At 40.4% G+C, this 17806-nt stretch overlaps 3 protein-coding genes across 4 annotated transcripts; 1 reads left to right on the top strand and 2 right to left on the bottom strand.

Moving 5' to 3' along the window:
- Window positions 1-933: 933 nt before the first annotated feature.
- On the bottom strand, window positions 934-6777 carry ppcdc (phosphopantothenoylcysteine decarboxylase). 2 transcript variants are annotated; one of them, XM_035156372.2, is made up of 5 exons: window positions 6487-6777; window positions 5417-5512; window positions 4891-5019; window positions 4636-4804; window positions 934-1575 (listed from the first exon to the last, which is right to left on the bottom strand). In XM_035156372.2, the coding sequence occupies exons 1-5, from the start codon at window positions 6655-6657 to the stop codon at window positions 1487-1489; spliced, it is 654 nt and encodes a 217-aa protein (XP_035012263.1). In that variant the 5' UTR covers window positions 6658-6777; the 3' UTR covers window positions 934-1486. The 2 variants fall into 2 exon arrangements, with proteins under 2 accessions (XP_035012263.1, XP_035012264.1); XM_035156373.2 differs by having other exon boundaries at window positions 6514-6772.
- Window positions 6759-11005, top strand: hacd3 (3-hydroxyacyl-CoA dehydratase 3). Its single transcript, XM_035156371.1, has 11 exons — window positions 6759-6991; window positions 7900-7942; window positions 8037-8110; window positions 8215-8379; window positions 8498-8543; window positions 8724-8834; window positions 8941-9068; window positions 9214-9326; window positions 9856-9962; window positions 10047-10178; window positions 10278-11005. Exons 1-11 carry the CDS (start codon window positions 6914-6916, stop codon window positions 10352-10354), a joined length of 1074 nt encoding a protein of 357 aa, XP_035012262.1. The 5' UTR covers window positions 6759-6913; the 3' UTR covers window positions 10355-11005.
- Window positions 10765-17792, bottom strand: ints14 (integrator complex subunit 14). The gene is made up of 12 exons (XM_035156370.2): window positions 17708-17792; window positions 16621-16905; window positions 16424-16531; window positions 15319-15474; window positions 14465-14583; window positions 14230-14372; window positions 14053-14145; window positions 13482-13626; window positions 13220-13353; window positions 12777-12892; window positions 11555-11620; window positions 10765-11469 (listed from the first exon to the last, which is right to left on the bottom strand). The coding sequence occupies exons 2-12, from the start codon at window positions 16840-16842 to the stop codon at window positions 11236-11238; spliced, it is 1536 nt and encodes a 511-aa protein (XP_035012261.1). The 5' UTR covers window positions 16843-16905; window positions 17708-17792; the 3' UTR covers window positions 10765-11235.
- Between the last annotated feature and the right edge of the window lie 14 nt (window positions 17793-17806).

Below are 17806 nucleotides of genomic sequence, written 5' to 3'. Positions count from 1 at the left end.
TTTAGTGTTTGTGAATGAGACATTTTGCAGCTATGTTCTCGTCAACTGTTTTAGGTTTTATTGAGGATTAATATCTGGAGCTCTAGTCTAAAATGCATGTGATACTCGTCCTTCAAAGTAATAGGAGCATTCCTCCAATATAAGCACTTTCAAGGTTGAGCTCCTTGAAATGACACAGTCGTTACTCTGCTTTTTCTCACTGACACAATATAAACAAACCATTGTCTGGTTTGGTTCAACCTGCTCTCGTCTGTCTTCACGTGACACAGTCCAGACTGGTACGTTTCACTCTGTTAGGAGATGGAGCCTTTTCACATAGATAAACATGTCTAACGCTAATGTGAACCATTGGCTTCATCACTTTTCACCTTTGGTACTTGAAGTCATATTTTACCCAAAAGAAAACCCCTTTTTGAAAATGCACCTTCCTCCTCGTGGTCTCTCTGTGAGATTATTTCTAAAATCAAAAGATGTTTTCCAAAGGTATTACACATCTTGTCGGCACAGAAAAAAAGTGCACGTTTGCTGAACCACGGCTGCAATTAGCACTGCAATGGTCACTGAGGCCTGCGTACCTCAGTTAACAGTTTTGATGTGTCACTGCAGTAAAGCCCCTTCCTGTGAAACTGCCTTAAGGGGCCATCTAACGCTGCTTCCCCTTTTCATAATTAACCCCATAGGCACCATGACAGCTACGAGACGACGTTGTTCCCTATAAAATTACATGCAAATGCTTTTAATCCTTTTTTGTTATTGCATAATGACTAGTTTGCTGAAGCACACCTGCAGTATGCGACGCAGTGAACATTTGTTTCTCTGCACACTACCGGATCTAATCTAATCTCATAATGAAACACAAAAACAGTTTTTGTTTCAATGTGCATTTTGCTATTCAGGATAAACAAAAGAAGATCAAATGTTCACAAACATGGCTGAAACTTCATAAACAGTATTTTTAATCCAATGTTTTGTATTTTACTTTTAATAATGACAACATTTATATTCATCCTCCTGTTATAAAAGACACAATTCCAATGTGAAAAGCTATAACCACAGTGACCATAACTGCATTGATTATTTCTGTATTAATCAAGCTTCTTTAAAAAGGAGCACATTACTACACACTCTTTCAAGGTGAAACAAGGATGACACGCATAGTGAACATTCTTGGAGTTGGAGTGACAAGACAGATCTGTGTGACAGACAGACATTTAGACTGTAAAAACACTGTAAAAGCCTGAACTGCATTTCTCAGCTCATGTGTGTCAGCCTCATGAAGTCAACAATTAAATTCTGCTTTGTAAACAGAAATGGAACATTATACATTTTAGTGTGAATTGGGAATAAACATGTCACTGTCGAAAAGGGGAACAACAAAAGAGTCAACGAGATAGAAACTAATGACCGTCGGCTCACACCAGCCAAGAAGTGAGGTGGTATTTTGAATTGGTCTTTGTCGGCATGTTACTGCAACATGACGTGGCGTTCAAGTTTTCTCAGATGACTCATCTGTTCTCTGAAGATACTGTTTCACAACACCGACAATAGTTGACACCTCTGCCATGCCGCCTTTACCTGAAACAAAGTGAAGAATTACTGGTTCCACCAACAGCTTCTGCAGGGAGGGGACAAATTATTCAAATGATAATGCAAGCCCTCGTGCACGTTCTCCACACTCACAAACACACTTGTAATGAATACATGTACTGTATTATATCCTGTACTTCTGCAGGGTTTGCATATCTCTCGGTGTGTGTGGTGTGTTTTGATAGAATTCACCAGTGAATCAATGAGACAAAGAACTATGAGAAACCTTGCCTGTGCCAAGACTTTCACTGTCACACTTCTAATAATAACTTTACACTCCCTGTTGCTTCAAAGTAAAAGGTTCCCAGTAGTTCCCACTACAGAAAACATATTTGACATTAGAAATTGCTCTAAGTCACCACTTGAATATTTTTGTTGATATATGATTCTTAAATTATTTTTTCAATCTTCATAGGCCTGCTTTTCCATATGATTTTCTTCAGAAGAATAATTGTTTTTCATTACTGTGGTTTGTGCAAGCATTCAAAATTGGGTATGATCCTACATATGCAGGGTGCATTTTTCGTTGCATCACCACAACACATATGACAAAGGAATTTACAAAACTGAGGCAATATTCTTGCCAGCAGTTTCTCTCCTGCGGTCAGTCTATGTACATGTGTCGTTTGACAAATTTGAACACTGGGCCAGAAACTAAGTCTAGACTTCTTTTCCAACACGTGTACTTTGCTATTACTGGAGTCTCAATAGTTGGTTAAACGAATTTACTGGTTGGTTAAACGAATTTACTGGTCAAAGATCAATGCAGTAGAGGTCATTCTCTCACAAGATGTAAACCCGAGCTGGTTCCGGAACCCAACTGAAGACTGAGCTTCAAACCTTCTGCTTATATTGCCCACCCTCGTCTCTGCTCTCGCCCTTTCAGCCAATCAGGAGGTGGGTGTCTCCACCTCCTTTCTGCTTTAAAACATCTGCCTTTTCTCAAACATAATGGAATCATACTTTTCTAAATTGAATTTGTCTCCCCCATACAGTTTCACAATGGGTCGATTCTAATGGCGCAGCGATTGTCTTGGAGCGGCCTCTGTTTCTGACTTTATTAGATTTGGGAGATGTCTAACTGCATTTTATACAAATGATTTAATTTCTTCTATACTGGATATATTATAATATAATAATGATCTATGTATGGGCTTAACCCGTGTGGTGGGTGCTTGTCATCAATTAGTGTAACAAATAATCAATTGAACATGCTTCGCTGAATGAGTGCAATTCCTTTCAAGAGGGACTGTCCCAATGGCCGTTGTTATTTAGACAATTTCAATGGTCATACACAGTATTTAAGATGCTTGTCAAAGGTTTTTCCACAACAAAAACGATTGCACAGTCGAAAGTTACCCTTGAGATTTTTTGCATGTTCTAATAATTTAATCAAATACAAAAGATAACAAAACCAGCTAGTGCTTTGAATGGGTGAACCTGCCAAACTATAAGAGTGATAAACAGATTACTATGACAATATCTAAAGATTAAATTCATGTTGGGGCAGGTTAGACTAAAGGCATGTGTGTCAGGCTGTGTGCCAAAAAGCAGCACAGAACATAATATAGTTCTCAATTCTATAAGAAGACAAAAAGAAAGAGGATGACAACACAAAGTGGTAAAACACCCTCTGCACAAGAATCTATACAGATCACATACCAGGTTAAACACTCTGTCCTCTGTCACACCAAAATTAGGCCATTTATGCTGATTACTTAAATGCAGGCTGAAACCGTTTGAAAGGATAATTGACGTCTTCTCAACTGCCAGTAAATGAGTCGCCATTTAAGCTTGTTTTTCTTGTGTGTAACATTCCTTCATCTCCATGTATGACGTCATGTGGCCGAGGATCGCAGGTGACAGCCCAGCTGCTCTGCCTGCCAAAGGCCCCAACAATGTGGAGAGCACTCCTGTGGTCCAACCAAACACGGGGAAGGGCCAAAAGAATTAGGTCCACTTCCTGCCGAGTAGCAGCGGAAGGCTCTTGGAACACTGAGTCTGGGTTATGAGAACATGGGAGTTTGTTGTGTATCTCGCGTGATAGACAAACCTGAACGAGGCACACCTTACAGGAGACTGAAAAGTTCCCATGTAAACTGGGCGTGCACACAAAAACTGTCTTGAAGCAATTCTCTTAACAGTTGAGCAGCATGAGTGTCGTCTATATTGCACGTGTAACCAGACCCAATGGATGCACCATAATGTACAGTCACCCTAACGATCACACAGAGTACATCACTGCAGCAAAGTGAGAAGTTCAAACACTGTGGAGGAAATATATACGTGGCTTATTTAATCAACAGCAACAGGGGAAATTACCAGTTTTGAAACCTGTTTTTACACAACAAATGCTGCTGTTCCAGAATAACCACTCTTTATACACAAAAAATATTTTTTGTATCTGTATATTTATCTGAGTGCAGTGTGTCTTCTTATACAACTTTTACCTATGCTGCTCTGCCTGTTTTACCACTTTACTCACCATTGAACCATGGATGTCGTGCTTTACCCTTGTACTTCTTATTTTAGGATTATAACTACTTAATACTCTATTTGTACATGATTTGCAGACTTAAAAACTGTTAAAGTAACAATAAAATCTAAAATTAAAAGTTTACAATGCAGTTTATTACCTCCGCCAAGGAGATTATGTTTTCATCAGCATTTGTTTGTTAGCAGCATTACACAAAAACTACAGGACGGTTTACAATGAAACTTGGCAGAAGGATGTGATACGGGTCAGGGAAGAACCCATACAATTTAGAGCCAGGTTTTTGCTTTCTTCAACATAGTGAGATAAGGTGTTATTTTTTTTTTTTACATTTTCACCTCTAGGGAATATTGATGGATCTTGATGAAAAGTTTGATTACATTTTCGGGGGGCTGTTAGGCCTTGGCAGAGGTATTGAGGTATGAAACATTGAGGTACTGAGTGTCATTCGAATTCAAACTGTTGCAGTTAAACTACAGATTGAATATTGTTGGCATTCTAATATCTTTTTTCCTTATTCTTTTTCCTTTGGGTTTCCTTGCATTAAAACTCACCTTCATCTCCACATGCTAACTTCTTAAATATGCAGGGGATTTCCACATATCCAAACTCTTTCAGCCTGGATACCTGCTGGGCTGTAATGGGATGCTGCCACATGGCTGTATTCATCGCAGTGCAGAAGAGGAGAGGTCGAGTGCTATCCCAGGCTCTCACCACACACGTCTGCCAAGAACAAACACCAATCAGAAATCAAATCAAATAAATAAATATTTGCCATTATAATTTGTAGGTAAATACAAAGTTCTCACCAGCAGATTGTCACAAATTCCATTAGCAATCTTTCCAAGAGTGTTGGCATCCAGGGGAGCAATGACAAGAAGGTCTGCCCAGCGCCTGAGCTCAATGTGGAGCACAGGGTCAGATCTCTGTGTCCACAGCTACAACAGAAAAAAAGCTATTACCCACACAGCTGACCAGAAACGGACTTCCTCACTTCTTTCATTGAATGTATAAGCATTTACACTTCAGAGTTTCTCAATACTTCCTGTCCTTTGTGCATGTTTCACAATTATCTGTAGGTTCAGCATCTGGAAAGCTGTCAAGTCACTATACTGGACGACTGATGCCACACTTTAATTCATTCAATGTGGTTTCGAGTGTGGGATTAGATTATAATTTAATTTCACGAGCCTGACGGGAGCTTCAAATAATTTGAAAATGATAGATGATATATATAGCACATCCATTCATTTTGATATTTAATTAAAAATACAAATGAAAAAAATATCAACAATCTGGATAATGGATTACTAGGATATTGAACAAATTTGTTACCTCCCACTCATCCTTGTCGCTGTAGATTTTTACAGAAATGTCTGCAGGGTTGAAGAAGTGCTTGGCATGCTCCGTAGTGACGACTCTTACTTCCACCTAAACCATAAAACAAGACATTCACAGGGTTTTTTTAAAAAAAAAGTATTTGGCTGTTTTTCTACAGGATTGAGGATTTACAATTTAACATACCATATAACAATTCTCACAGAATTGTGGGGTTGGATGTGTGTAATAACACTGGGCACCAAGAGAATCCTTTCCTATGATATCTCTCGTCTGCCTTTAGGGAATATCTTTGAATTTGAACCGTTTTCACATGGACTCACGAACCATAATAACAAGACTGTATTGCTGTAGTGTGGCTGCTGTGGTTGTATTACTGCTCGACAGATGCAACACCTCCATCTTGTGGTTCAGATGCGCCAACGTACTGGACAGGCTGAGAAGCTAAGCAGCAACACCTGCAGACACCTTGAACATCCTATAGTGCATCAGTGAGCTGACAACAATGGCTGATCTTGCAACACTTGCCGTTTTTGTGGTGTACGGTGTGTGCATAATCAATCAAATCTTTAAATATGTAAGAGAATCTGCTTATCTTACTGAGATCTGAAAAAGCGTGGAGTAATCTGCAAATGTGTATTCAGTGTGTGTGTGGGTGTGGTCAGATTTTATGTCAGATTGTAAACGTGTAAATAATAATGCTTTGGCTTCACTTTTGAGGAGTTGTCATGTCGTCCATCTTTTCATACAGTGTGTGGTTGTTCCTTGTGTCATGCCCCACCCCTCCACAAAATCAGATCAGTAGCTTATCCTGCTTAGAGACAGACAGACAGATAGAAACACAGGCAGACAGACAGACAGACGAGACAGAAAGACAAGACGGACAGACAAGACGGACAGACAAGACAGGTAGTCAGACAGGAAGACAGAAACTTAGAAACACAGGCAGAAATACAGGTAGATATAAAACAGGCAGACATAAAACAGGCAGACAGACAGACAGACAGGAAGACAGGACGACAGTCGGGCAGACAGACAGACGGGAATAAAAACATATGTCCTCTTACGGAGGTAACAGATATGGAGCAGCTCACCCCAGAGAGCTGGAGAAGCTGGGAGACCAACAGAGGCAGCTTCAATGCTGCGACGCTTCCGGTCACAGCAACAAGTACACGGAATGTCCCCGGTGATTTCACCAAATCAGTAACTTGCCGACTGCCGTGTTCCTCTGCCTGCATGTTGGACGTGGACTAGAAGAAGCTCCTGGGGCTCGGGCTGTGTGGTGGTCCCGTGAAACCACCTCCACTTCAGTACTTCCGTAAACATTCGCAGCCGGCCAATCAGAGGAGAGCACAACATACAGCTGTGACGCGCGCGGGAGCACGTCGCTACGCTGACGCCCGGTGAGCGCGCTCGTTGACAGAAGCTTCCTGCTAATCAGGAGTTAGCATGGAGCGAGGAGCCTCCATTCACCTTTAACTACACGAACCCACGATGCCGCTCACACCGCTCGTGTACTGGGCCCAGCGACATGAAGACATTTACCTGCGAGTGGAGCTGACTGACGCTGAGGTGAGCGAACCTGCGTTCACTGCTCCCACTGCTCAGCTGACAGGCTTTGATCTACAAGAGCTGTAGATCAAAGCTCTGCCTTATGTCTCTAAGAGTAAATATTATACTGTGTTATAAACAAACACCACCGCTGGTTGTGTGGTTGTGTGCGTGCGTGCGTGTATATATATGTGCTTAGGATCAGTTTGGGCTGGGGATTAGATATTCAGCTGTGATGGGTAAGGGGCTGGGGGAATGCATTATGTCAGTTAATCTCCTCTATATCTAATCTCCAACTTTAAAAAGGTGTGTTTACGTGTGTGTGTGTGTGTGTGTGTGTGTGTGTGTTTACGTGTGTGTGTGTTTACGTGTGTTTACTCGTTTTTCTTACTCCTTTAAGACATTTTCCAGTATAAACACTAACCTTGTCAGGACCAGTGGTCAGTCCTAATGAGGCATCAGGCAGACAAGAAAGTGTTTCCTGTCAGGCACACAGATGGGGTCAAGGTGGTTATCTGTTACTTCACCAAAAGATGTTCTCTCACTTCACACCCCAGGCTGCAAGGAGGAACCCCCTCCAGCGCATATTTGTATACTCTTCTCCTATCTAAAGTCAGGCGTCATAGTGGTAGAGTATATTGCACCATATATTACTGTGCTGTTCCTTATACAGTGATCCTAACAAGAGCCGTTAGGTCGGGTTGACTGAGTTGAGGGAGTTAAGGTAGGAAATTATTCTGGCTGGTAATTGAGTGTCACTGTTATTGCTGCTTAATATGTTGCTGTTGTAACCTTAGTTTAACTTATCCGTCTGTTAAAGGTTTGATTATTATCTATGTTCTTTGGTATCGTGCACAGGAAGTAACATGATTTTTGAATTCTCACACTGCAGGAGGAAGTAAACTCATCATCTGTGTCTGTCTTTGCAGATTATCGATGTCCATGTGCGGGAAAATGTTCTTCTGTTCAGAGGTGAAATATGTTTCCTGTACATCTGACTTTACAAACAATGTATCATTTTTAAGTGTAGTTGTGACTCTGCTCATGTGTGGTATTTTGTGTGTAGCCCAGGGCCATGGTGCAAAAGGACAAAATGAATACGAGTTCAGCCTCGAGTTTCTCTCACCAGTAAAGCCAGAGGTGTGTACCCATTTTTAAAAGTGTTCATAGATATGTAGTGTTCTTTCTTCCTAATGATTTCTAGTTTGGCTGACTGTGCTCATCGTATGACCCTGTGTGCTCAGGTGAAATATAAGTCCACCCAGCGGCAGGTAAATATCACAGTGCTGAAAGAGCAGCGTGGCTGGTGGGAGCGACTCACCGCACAGGAGCGTAAACCTGTCTTCCTGACACCTGACTTTGACCGCTGGCTGGAAGAGTCGGACGCAGAGATGGAGATCCGTGAAAAGGTGAGCTTAAAGTTGTATCTTGGACACACCACCAGTTGCATTTAGCAGCTTTGTTTTTATTAAATAGCAAGAGACTGAAGGTTTGTGTAAATGTGTTCTGTTTATTTATTTTGGAAAGGAGGAGAAAAAGAACAAGCTGAAGGCTGCGAGGCATAAAGAGGAAGGTGAATACAAATATTGACTGAAGGAAATGTCTCTGTTATTACGTACAAAGCCTGATAGCGGTTTTAATGTAAAACTTTTTTTTTTATTATATTTGGTTAAAGTTTGTTTATATTTTCGATGTTTTTATTATTTGCATCAGGCTCCTGTCATATTCAAGTTCCTCTTTTCTAATGTTTCAGGGTTTGTCAGTCTGAAAACAGGATATCTGTTTCTATATAACCTGGTGCAGTTTCTTGGTTTTTCATGGATCTTTGTAAACATGACTGTGCGCCTCTTCATCTTTGGAGAAGGTGAGAAATTGTAACGCTAAAGTCTTTCATTATTTCTCCTCCATTGATCAGTTACTTCACAAAAACCTGGTAAGACCTTTCATTTGTAAGACTCCTCTCATTCCAGAGTCTCTCTACGACACATTCAACTCCATATCGGACGTGATGTTCTTCTGCCAGATTTTGGCATCAGTAGAGGTCCTCAACGCTGCTTTTGGTGTAGTCAAAACAGGCGTTGTTCCAACTCTTATACAGGTATATGAAAATTTCAGCTTCATTCAAATTCAAAACAACCTTATCTGTCCCCGGAGGGAAATTCAAATGGCGTCACAGATGAACTGCAATTCATTTCTAGAGTGAGTACAAATGTATTAATTAGGGCTTTTGTTTTTTTTACAAGGTGGTTGGAAGGAATTTCATCCTCTTCATCATTTTTGGAAGTTTGGAGGAAATGCACCACCAGCCAGTCGTGTTCTTCGTTTTCTACCTGTGGAGCGGCATCGAGATTTTCAGGTAGGTAAGCGCCTGCCTTGTGATTGTTCATGGTGAGCAGTCATGTAGGGTGGACTCCGTAGGAATGACGGTTATTTTCCGGTCAAAGTCTCAACAAACAGAGAATCCAGAAATCCTCTAAATGTTCTGCTACTGAATTGTTTCTCTTTAATGTAATTTGTCGACAGTTACCAACTGCTTGACAACACAAGTCTGTATCTATAAGTATTGTGCTTTTAGCTTTAGAGTCTACCCACTCAGCAACATTTGCCTCTAAACAAAACCAGTTATGCAAATAATCAACTGTTGACACAAGAAGCATTGTCAGTAAAACCGTAATATGTAAATTCAAACTGCAGCTTCACATCACAGCCAAACAAAGACTCCGCTTCACAGAGGAATGGTTAATGTTTACCAACCCACAGATATGAACAGTTGTTTTAAGGATCAACATGTCAGTGATCAACATTTATGCAACATCCTCATGTGGATGGATTCTTGCAACACGACTTGTTTCCTGCCTAAAACTAACGTGATGTTTTAATCTCAGGTATCCATTTTACATGCTGGGCTGCTGTAATACCGAGTGGGAAAACCTCACATGGCTGCGGTACACAATATGGATCCCACTGTACCCACTAGGTGTTCTAGCTGAAGGTGAGTCTCTCCACATCTGTGAGTTTATATAATTCTCCACAAAAATAAACCGTTAAGTTAATCTCCTCTCCCGCTCTCATGCAGCTGTGGCTGTCATACAATCCATTCCCATCTTTTACGAGAGCAAACTCTTCAGCATTCCTCTGCCCAAAGCCATCGGCACCTCCATCAACTTCTCCTACGTCCTGTACGTTTACCTCGTTCTCATGGTGCTGGGTAAGTCGAAACATTGTGTAAATCTCTCGACAAATATTGTGTTCTAATGTCAAGACTTTTTGGTTTGATACCAACCTGTTGGTCCTTCGTCTTCCTCAGGGCTTTTTATCAACTCTCGTCACCTTTACAAGCAGAGGAAGAGGCGTTTCCGTACCAAGAAGAGGAAAGCAAATTGAGACTCGACACCAATAACATTCCTCAAACGCCTCTGCTGCCTGCTTATTTCTGAAGATATCTTTAAATGATCCTAACAAACGATGATCCCGTCCAATCAGTGATGTTGTGAAGATATCTTCTGATTCCCAGCTTGTTTACGATGGATAAAATTACTTCCTTTATAGTTAATGTGAACATCTTAATGATTATTCAATATTTAATTCTCACTTACTGGTTATTGATTTCTAATATCAATTTAGTAGATTAGTGAAAAGCTGTAGTAAGCCATAGACTTTGATGTCCTATATTAATGTTTTTGTATGTTAGTGCCGTGGTATTTTGGGTTTAATACATTGCAACAAGCACTGGTCAGGAAATCGTCCTGTCATCATTTGATTTGTGTATTAATGAAGAAAGCAAAACAATTCGGAAGTATTGTATATGTTATTATTCCAGATTTCTGATCCATCCCACAAACCTCAGGGAAAATTACACTGGTGACTTTAAATACAGAAACAGTCATTTGTGCTAACTTGCTATGAAGAATTTTTATTTGTATCCCTTCCTAATTCTGCTGATCACGTGAAATTTAGAAAGCAAACATTAACGGTCACTTCTCAGGTTTCCTGTAACTGTGGCAGTTATTCCACACTGAATAAAATTGAAATTTGTATCTTGTTAATTTGTGAAAAAGATCCTACAAACTAACATGTAAAAATATTATGTACACGCAAACGTTTTTACAAATACATCATTATCTACATTTTTGCCATGTTCAGAGTTTCTGTAATCCATCAGGACTCGTTTCCATCCTCCAGCGTGCAGCAGGTGTGGTCTCCACCTGGTCCACACAGGCTGAAGCTGCTGTATCTTAGTCCATCGTCACCAAGTCACATGTGGTTTAGCTGGAGAAGTCTGTGTGCATGGGGGCGATATTCTGATCAAAAGCAGCATACTGGGAATCCCCAGTGCTCGCCAGTTTGAGCTGCTGTGCGGCGTGGGAGAGCTGGAAGGCAGCGTCGGGATGGGCCGAGTCGGGCAACATAGTGCACTCTCTCTCCAGCAGATCAGCCACTCCCTTCAGGAGCTCCCAGAAACCGAACGCCAAGGCAGCCTTCCGCAGGCGGTTGAGCTCCTGACAGGTTCAAATAAATAACAGTGATTTAAATTGTGAAGTTCAGCTGTGTTTTCAAGCTTGAGCAGTTTTTAGTCAAACCTACCTTATAGAAGGTCTGAGTTTTATCTGGTAATTTTCTTGCATTCCTCAGAATCTTCTGCACATCAGTCTGTAGAATGACAAGTAACCCACAACATGTGTTTAATAAACAAGAATTATAATTAAGACTCATTACTATATCACATCATATGGGATGTATGGCAGAGATGAGAAATTCCTATGTTAACAACTTGCGAGTGGTCAGGTCATCAGAGCGGTTGTTCAGTAACAGTTAATTACAATGTAGCACCATATTCATTTGTTTTGGGGGTTATTACATTTTACCAGCGACTTTCCTAATGAGGTGTCCGTATTTGATTTATTTATACGAGAACTCAGACATGACTTGTGAGTAACCATTACCCAGGTTCCACTGCAGAGAGGTCATGCCTGTGATGCTACAGACTGTGTTAGACAGCTCGGTATTTTCACACAAGAATCTGCTCATTTGTCGCAAAATAGACGAGATACATTTTAAACTTCTTTGCTTCAGTATCACACAAAGGACCTTCTTTGATTCATTTTGTTGCAGACATTTCTTGTCTGGGCTTAGTCGTTACTGAATCAGAATGACTACAACCAAATCCTACAACCTCAGACTGACCTCCACTACAATCTTCACACCATAAAACCCCCATTTCGGACAACACACAAAAACAAGGGACGCAGTTCATCCAAACAAACTTTTAACCTGACAAAAGAGATATATGACTGACACTGTGTATTATTCAGATGGAACTGGTTGAAGGGGTCATCAGGCAATGCCCTCTTCTCAGAGGGAGGGGGGGGGTTATCAAATAGAGATATCACAGACTAGGCCATGAAACCAAATTCCATTCTGAGCTGAGACCCAAATCATTTTATTGAATGTCTGAAGCAAAGTGACAATGATTTTAAAACTTTCTATAATTTGTTTAATATTGTTTTATAATTGTTTTCAGGGAATTCCTGCACAAAAGTTAGTGTTATACCCATATGTTGGTTAGTTTGACTTGTCCGGGCTCATTTATACATCAAATCTGTGAATATATAAGCTGCAATGCATTATGGGGACCCTTGCTCTTAATAATGGCCTCTACAATGACTCTAATCTTGGATATTATATTTGCATTACCATGTTATGGAAAGGTGTTTTGTCCCAATTCTTATAGAAGAATCAAAAGACACTATTTTTGTCACTTCTCCAAAGACAATAGTGCTGTGATACATCTGTGATTTTAGTTTACCTGTAGTCCACTGGCCTTTATCCACACAGTAACGTTCTGGGCGTAGCTTCTTTTGGCCGACGGCTGCACGGGAAAGGGACTTTTATCATCCTCTCCATAGGGATTTTCAGGAGCCTCTGAAATAGCAGAGAAGTTATGAAACGTGAATTCTCCCGTATCGCAATCAAAGCAGCTCAACTTTGTTCTACAACTGTGTTAATCATTACCTGCTTGATTGTGAGGACAAATAGTCCCTTAGGAATAGGCAGTCGTTTACCTATGCATAGGTAATGTGTTCTAAGTTACATGAAAATACAGTTTCATCATAACCAAAAACGTTATACTACTACATAAAATGATGATGCCTTCAGGAATGATGATGTTTATGAAAAGTGTGCTAATGCGTTTTTTCCCCCCTGTGAATCTGCAGACAACATTCTGTTTGTTTGTCTGTGACAGTTTACCTGAGATTGGTCCCAAATATGAGATCTTGCCCAGCCAAGGCAGGGGCTCTGAACCAGGCTCAAACAGAGACATCATCAGATTGGATTTCTTCTTACTGTCCGCTTGAGAATACAGCATACCATACCACTCTGGCCTTGGGGGGAAAAAAATAGATTTAGGCTATTTATTCATGAAAATGTATCAACTCATGTATCTTTTAAAATTTTAATGGAAACAAATCTTGCGAATATGTTAAATATAATCAGCTTTGTTGATTCTCACCCCAGCTGGACCAGCGCCACCATGCCCTCAACTTTCAGACTGCCGTGTAAAAGGACACAAAAATTGGGGCTTTTTCCTGCCATCTGACTGGCAGAGGGTTCCTCCTCAAGCTCATCTGTGGCTCCTGTTCCGACTTCATCCACTTCTGAAATCAAGCAAAAATAGTACATGTTGCTAATAACATAAGATCTGACATGTAGTATACTGAGCCCTTTGATTTGAGTCTTTGAAATAAAAAAGTATGTGTACATGTTAAGTATGACTGGTAAACATCAGAATATATTCATCTGCTTCGTAAACTATTTTAAAGATTTTTCTTCAAAATGTATTTACTCTAACTTCTCTGGTGCAGTATCAGCAGCTTGTTTACAGTTTCTCCTAGTTCTTCTTTTAAATATTTATTACTGAACAATCTGAGCTAACACTGTGGATAATACCGATTTAGAAACAAGAACATTTAAGTGCGGAGGGTATACAATGCAGGTGAAAAAACAATTAAAAGTGATCTGATGATCCACAGGGCATGACGTACAGCGGTTTACTTAGAGTAACAAAAGTGTTCAGCACTAACCTTTGTTTACAGCAAAAGGCAGAACCAAGTGTCTGGATATAACAGGAGGACTGGCAATATCAGCAATTTCGATGAAGCCCACAATTTCCAAATCTGAAACACACATATGAAAATTACTCTGTAGAATGATAGTTTACATTTAACTCTAAATGAATAAATGTGAAGCTGGCTGGGTACCTGTATTGACTGCTCGTGGCATGGGCTCCACCTCTTCATCCACCACAATAGGCTCAGGTCGAGGGAACACCTGAACATCTGACGACAGGTTCCCACAGTGCAGGACCGCATGGAAAGGAGAGTATGCATAATCAATCAGCCTCCTGGAGATAAACAAAGATGTAAAATGGTATAAAAGATGCTTTAGGAAAGAAAAAAATGAGATACAAGTTAATTTACCCAGTAATAGTCATACCCAAACATGGCCTGTACACTCTTCATGCAAAGTGGTCCCTCCATAGTGAAGATCTGTCCATCCCCCCCACTGAGGCGAAGGAGCTCCTCCAGGTTGTCCATGGAATCAGTCATCTGTAACTGCAGGTGCACAAGACAGGAAGTTGCATTTGTAACAGCAATCAAATGTAACGCAAGATTCCAAAATTATACAGAGATGCATATTTGAAAAACTGATACGCACTGGACACAAACGTGAGACATATAACACTGTAGACATTTTAACATAATGTGTCAATACAGAAGTACTAAAGGAATAAAAAACATCTACAAAATTCTCCCATGGTCACATATTGGCTTCCTTTAATAATCCTAAGAACTTCACCATGCAAACACTGTATTGACACATTGACTCTTGTTTACAATCAACAAACATGTCTCTCAGTGAACTAATAGGATGTTCAGATCTTTTCGCTTTCATCCCAGTTCAGGGAAGGCGACATGTACAACTTCAAAGTGTGTAGTCAGCTAATCAGTAAAACAGATGCCCCATAACCACTACAGTCCCAAGGAGTCACTGACATTTCATAAACACATTCATGAATACTATCATCACTCTTTCTGATTCTCCTGCAAACATGCAGGTTGACAAAACTGACAAACTGCCAAAGACTTCTTTATCAAGATCTATAATATTTAGGATGTAAAGACCCAGTATAGGCCGTCACTTTAAATCCTGTTTATAAGCAGCTGCTTCAGGTTGCATGGTTTCTGATAAAAATTCCCACTTGGTATTAACCTTACTGCATTTGGATAAAGATACAAGTAAACAGAAAAAAACTGTTGAACAGGAAACCTAAACAAGGTTATTAGTACCTCCTCTGCATTAGCGACACACATGATGTACAGTTTGGTGGGGAAAGGGAAAGGAAGTGGGAACTTCTTATCATCCGCACGGTGCTTCAGTGTTTGGAGAGCGTGGCGTAGAGAGCCCTTTCCAATACCAAGAGATCCATCAGTAATCAGCATCAACTAGAGGTCATCAAAAAGAGGAATACAAAGTGAGATTAATATTTGTAGGGTTTCTGCACATTACAAGTTAAAGGTTCAGTGTGTAGAATGTAGTGACATCTAGTGGTGAAGTTTCATGTTGCAGCTGAATACCCCTCACCTCACCCTCCCCTTCCAAACATGAAAGAGAACCTGTGGCAGCCTTCAGTTGTCATAAAAACACAAAAGGTGTTTAGTTTTTCCAGTTTGGATTACTGTAAAAAAAAACATGGTGGCCTCCGTAGAGAGGACCCGCTCCCAAGGTAAATATAACGTGTTTAAATATAAAGGGCTCATTCTGGGGTAAAGAAAACAACAATTTGTACAATTAAGATGAAACGCACAAGTGAAAATATCACTAGGATTATTTTATATTCAATTTCTGCCGTTAGATCCCTTTCATCTAAATCCTACACACTGAACCTTTAATATATTAAGACCATAACAAATTAAATCTATGACAGAAAGTCTAGTAGAGAATAACCCTTGAAACAGCAAGTTATCTCTTAAACTACAGTCAGAGACAGTAGGTATCTATAGTCTTTCCCACAAGCTGAGTGTATTGAGATAAATTCTGACCAGGGTGTTTGTAAACTAACTAATCATTTTAATGTTGATCTTGTTTGAGATTTTATAACAGCCTGCTAACATCTGTATCATTGAGAAAGACCTACAACACATGTAGACACTGAACACCGTGCATGCCACAAACACATTTCTTTAAAAAAAAATGGCATTAATGATGGTTAACATAATTGAGACCTACCTAAATGTATTTAAGACCTACTATGAAATATTTTACATATTTAAGACTTTTTAAGGCCCAAAGTTTAGTTTCAATTTTTTTTTTGTTTCAATGCAGTTTCCCCCCGTGGAAACACTGCATTACTACTCAGAGGAGTGATGAAAGACAGAGAGCTTTCCAAAGTACCTGACAGGGACAGCCACTGCCCCACTCCTGTTGGACGACGTTACTAACGCCTTGAAGAGCTGATTCCACACAGGTCTTGTCATAGTCTTCCAGGCTGCTCAGAGCCTCCTGCACAGAAAAGGACATATTCATTAAATATTCCCTCAAAGCTCAGGTGAGAGAAACCTTCCTTTGGACGTATATGAGGCACACTTTACCTGTAGCGCATTGTAATCTCTGGTGAACGGCACCAGCAGCTCCCAGAGGGAAGAGAAGGCCATCAGAGCCGTGAACTCCAGACGGTAGTTGGAGGCCATGTGTTCAAACAACATGTTGAGTCCGTGCACAGCCAGGTTCTTCCTCTGAAACTCCTCGCTGCCATCCAGTGACACCGGCCGTGTCATGGACAGGGACACGTCCATCAAGACTACGGTAGGCATGGCTCGCTGCTTATACACTCACAACAATGCAGTGGACTTAAAGTGGCCTCCAGTGTGCTCCCACTGAAGGAAAAGACAAGAAGACGACAAATGTGAGAACGCCACAAACACAACACTGACGTTCATAAGCTTCTCATCATGTATCGCGATCGTGTTGGCAGCTGATCGTAAATCATGATGGTGGATCCTGATAGTCGTGGTGGATCATGATGATGGATTGTGGATCATGGTGGCATCTGATCACGGACTATGATTACAACAAGACTACTTGACATACAATACGCCAACTCACATATTCCACCATTACTGACAATAACTCCTCAATTCATTTCTTCTCAAGGATGTTGTAAATAATGATATTTTGCTGATATTCATAGTTACACGCAGCATTTATTGCACTTCCCCTGTTAATAGGGTTTTTTTGCTAGTTTTTCCTGACTCTAAGAGTAAAGCCCAGAGGATATCGCACCTTGTTAAGCACTATGAGACAAACTGTGATCTGTGAATATGGGCTACAGAAATAACATTTGATTGAGTGATTGATAAATGAAATGAGCAGTCGTCCGTTATCTGGCTTATGACGCCACAGTAGCGGTATTAATGTCAGCGACATCACAAAACAACCATTCAATGACGTTCAAAGCTAAAAAAAAAGTGAAGGACACATCACAGCAGAGAGCTGGTGGCTAACAGCTGCTAATTTAAGCTAGCGCCCTGCAACAGAACGCCCAAAAGACCAAAGTAAATAAAGGCCCAGTTTCTATTGAACAAATATAAGAAAATAAACAAACACACGGTTCAAACTTTGTGTGAACTTGAATTAGCAGAGAGTGAAATCAATAAATATATTAAGACATATACATGCCATTCAGTGTTTCGCTCGCCATACACTTCTGTTTTGTGCTGGAGTGAGCAGCGCTATTTCCGTCCGGGTGAAACAAGTGTGCTGTTTATTATAATCCTA

Source organism: Hippoglossus stenolepis, chromosome 5, assembly GCF_022539355.2.
Source record: "Hippoglossus stenolepis isolate QCI-W04-F060 chromosome 5, HSTE1.2, whole genome shotgun sequence".
Taxonomy (NCBI): domain Eukaryota; kingdom Metazoa; phylum Chordata; class Actinopteri; order Pleuronectiformes; family Pleuronectidae; genus Hippoglossus; species Hippoglossus stenolepis.
The sequence above is the reverse complement of the archived record's forward strand: the minus strand, read 5'-3'. Positions and strand labels throughout refer to the sequence as shown.